The 3486-nt window shown below is 41.9% G+C and overlaps 1 protein-coding gene across 1 annotated transcript; it reads right to left on the bottom strand.

The window, feature by feature from the left end:
* Positions 1-291: 291 nt before the first annotated feature.
* LOC132222900 (zinc finger protein 501-like) lies at positions 292-3099 on the bottom strand. Its single transcript, XM_059678255.1, has one exon. It carries the CDS (start codon positions 3071-3073, stop codon positions 1751-1753), a length of 1323 nt encoding a protein of 440 aa, XP_059534238.1. The 5' UTR covers positions 3074-3099; the 3' UTR covers positions 292-1750.
* Positions 3100-3486: the final 387 nt, after the last annotated feature.

The following is a 3486-nucleotide window of genomic DNA, read 5'->3' as shown; positions in this document are numbered from 1 at the left end:
AAATATGCCATTGGTATTAACATATTTTAAATATGTAAAATACTACAACCTAGACTTCACTTAATGTATTATTAAATGCTTTGACTTAAAGACCACCAGTAGAGAATATGAACAATGCAGATTAAACTTATAAGTGTAAGGTACAAGTGGGCTATAAATCATAAAGTAAAAATTGAGAAAAAAAATATTTTATATATAGAATTCTAAACCACAAATTCCACACGGCAAAGAAGTCAGTGCAGTCATTGAGGAATGAGTGAAACTCAAACATATGTCTCTCTCTCTCCCTTTCTCTCCAAAATCATAAAAGTATATATTAAAAAAAAAAAAAACTATTGCCATGAAATTCAACAGGAATGCTGACTGCTTACAAAAGACACATCCTGGGACAGATGGCAGGATTATCCTTCCTCTAGCTTTGACTTCTTGCCTGGTGAGCATGTACCTTATGTAAACACTCTAGAGGGGCCAGGGAATACACAATAGCATAAGGTTATTTTATCTGCCAATGATCTCAGCTACATGAAATAGTTCTGGAGGTCCTGAGAATGTCTGTACATAAAGGTCACACAAGCCACAGGCCCTGGGACATTCGTGGCCTTATGCTCAGAAGAGGCCCTTTTCATCTAATTTACTGCAGGCTTTCCCACTCACTATTGAAACAGGGTTTCTGTCCTAATTGTGGTTACACCTCAGAGTCTTTCAACAAATGACCCCAGCCTATGAAATTCCATACTTCCTGGCACATGGCTCCTTTGCGGTACATGGAAACCAGGCTCCTTAAACATTGCTGAGGCTTATGTAATACATACTGTGAACAGAGAACATGATTCATATTGGTCACAGAAGCAGAGCGAACTTCAGAGTGACCTTTGCCCTCACCAATAATCGAGGCCGTAGGTGGCAGATTAAATGCACAAAGTCATGTGGTCTTTATTTCAAGGCCATGGGCTGCAGTAAATAATAAGCCAATATTGGACAAAAGTGATTTCCTGCCATTATGCTCTCCCTTCCAAACCACATAAACTTTGGGATAAACACAACATCTATTCATCTCTGCATACTGACAGATCACATTAGTGTTTGCAAATCATCTGTGGCCGGGAAGAAAACCAAAATTAAAGGACAAATGTAAACACACCTATAAAAAAGATCCTAAACTAGAGCAGAGGAGAGCAAGCGGTTTACAGGTTGGTGAATAAGAATCTCCCCAAATTTATCAAAGCATAATGTGAGTACCACTAGATCCCTGAAAGAGGTAGCACTTCTTAGCTGAGAACTGGTGCTCTGGATGAATCCTGGTCAGGTCCATTTTCTAATCATAGGCAAATGAGTAAAGATACTGCCAAGAGCTTGGAGGAACCATAATTACTTCAAGCAAATGTGAAAACACAGAATACAGTCCCCTGAACACCCAGGAATCATCACCAATGCACACTCCGCAGGTGAGCCAGGTTTTAGAGGTGAAATCTCTTCATTGACAAAAAGATGGTGACAACATTTGGGTTGTAGGTCTAGGCATGTTAGCAAGTACAATGCAGCTCCTTCAAGTCTCACTGGCACCTCAAATTTATGAGGAACCTAGCATGTATGTTCCCACAAAAGGGGTTTGCATTCATGTAAATGGTCCCATAGAGCCCCTTAAGTGTTCTTATAATAAGTGAGAAAAAGAAAACATTCCCTGCATAATTAAGGCTTTTCTCCAGTGTGAACGCTGGTGTACAGTGAGGTGACACCTTTGACTGAAGGACTACCCACATTCACTACACTCATATGGCTTTTCCCCAGTGTGAACTCTGTGGTGTATAGTGAGGTAACACCTTCGACTAAAATGCTTCCCACATTCACTACACTCATATGGCTTTTCTCTAGTGTGAACTCTGTGGTGTCTAGTGAAGTCAGACCTTTGACTGAAGGACTTCCCACATTCACTACACTCATATGGCTTTTCTCCAGTGTGAACTCTGTGGTGTATAGTGAGGTAACACCTTCGACTAAAATGCTTTCCACATTCACTACACTCATATGGCTTTTCTCTAGTGTGAACTCTATCGTGTATAGTGAGGTGAAACCTTCGACTAAAATGCTTCCCACATTCACTACACTCATATGGCTTCTCTCCAGTGTGAACTCTATGGTGTACAGTGAGGGAATACCTTTGACTAAAGTGCTTCCCACATTCACTACACTCATATGGCTTTTCCCCAGTGTGAATTCTGTGGTGTCTAGTGAAGTCAGACCTTTGACTGAAGGACTTCCCACATTCACTACACTCATATGGCTTTTCTCCAGTGTGAACTCTGTGGTGTATAGTGAGGTCAGACCTTTTACTGAAGGACTTCCCACATTCACTACACTTATATGGCTTTTCTCCAGTGTGAACTCTGTTGTGTTTAATGAGAGCAGTGCTTTCACTGAAGACCTTCCCACCATCAGTACACTCGTTGGGCTTTTCTGTAGTGTGAACTCTCCTGTGTTGAAGGTGGTTGAAGGTTTGTCTACATACTTCCCCACATTTATTATACTCATCAATCATATCTCCAGAGCAGAGACCTTTATCATAAGCAACTTTCTGTTTCTGGCTGAAAGCTGTTTCACATTCAACCCACTGGTGATGTCTTTTTCCACTGAGAAATTCCTGTGAAATCTCATTGTTACTGTGTGGCTCCTCAGTGTTAAGAGTGGCCTGGTGCCGGAGAAACCCTGAGATGGCTGGGGAGTCTTCACCGACCTCCATATTGGCTTCAGGCACCGCAGATAAGTAGAAGCAGCAACTTGTCACAAGCGAGGCACTCTCCATATCTTCTTTCCAGGGCTTCTCTCCACTGGCATCCTTCTGTTGCTGGTGAGGGTTTGTACTGAAACACAAGTCTCTCACACACGCATCACTTAAGAACACATTCTTCTCAAAGTAAACCACTTGTAACTCAGTCAGGTGCAAAATACCTTTTAACACTGAGAAGCACGGCTTACACAGATGGGTCCTCTGGGTGGGTGCGGCTGTCTTGGAAGCCCTGACCTGAGACTCTCCTACAGATACACTGTGTTCAGAATAGGCCTCCACATCATCCATTTTATGCCAATGACCTGAAAACAGAGAAATGATGAGGAAATGAATGGTGACTCTGGCAACAGGGTGAAGTTCCATGATAAAAGTGTGTTGCACATACTACATTGGTTTCATACAATTGGCTGAAAATAAAAGTCCTATAGGATGGCTTAATAAGAGGTCCCTGTGAAGTTCTTGACCACTGAAGATCACAAAACAGTGGAGATTTCAACAGAAATAGAGCAAAAACATGGCGAGCACCACATGAAAGATAAGTGGACTGTCCAGCTCATTCTGCTGCTAACAGCATTCAGTAGATCTTCTCTGCTGGTGACATGGGCAAGCTGTGCAGAACGTTGGTTACATCACTTTCCAAGTAAAATTCAATACATAAGTAGCTGGTGTTTGAGGGGTGTTTAAGCATGTATGTTGTCCTC

The sequence above is a fragment of the Myotis daubentonii genome, chromosome 21 (assembly GCF_963259705.1).
Source record: "Myotis daubentonii chromosome 21, mMyoDau2.1, whole genome shotgun sequence".
Taxonomy (NCBI): domain Eukaryota; kingdom Metazoa; phylum Chordata; class Mammalia; order Chiroptera; family Vespertilionidae; genus Myotis; species Myotis daubentonii.
This window is presented reverse-complemented; position numbering and strand designations above follow the sequence as displayed.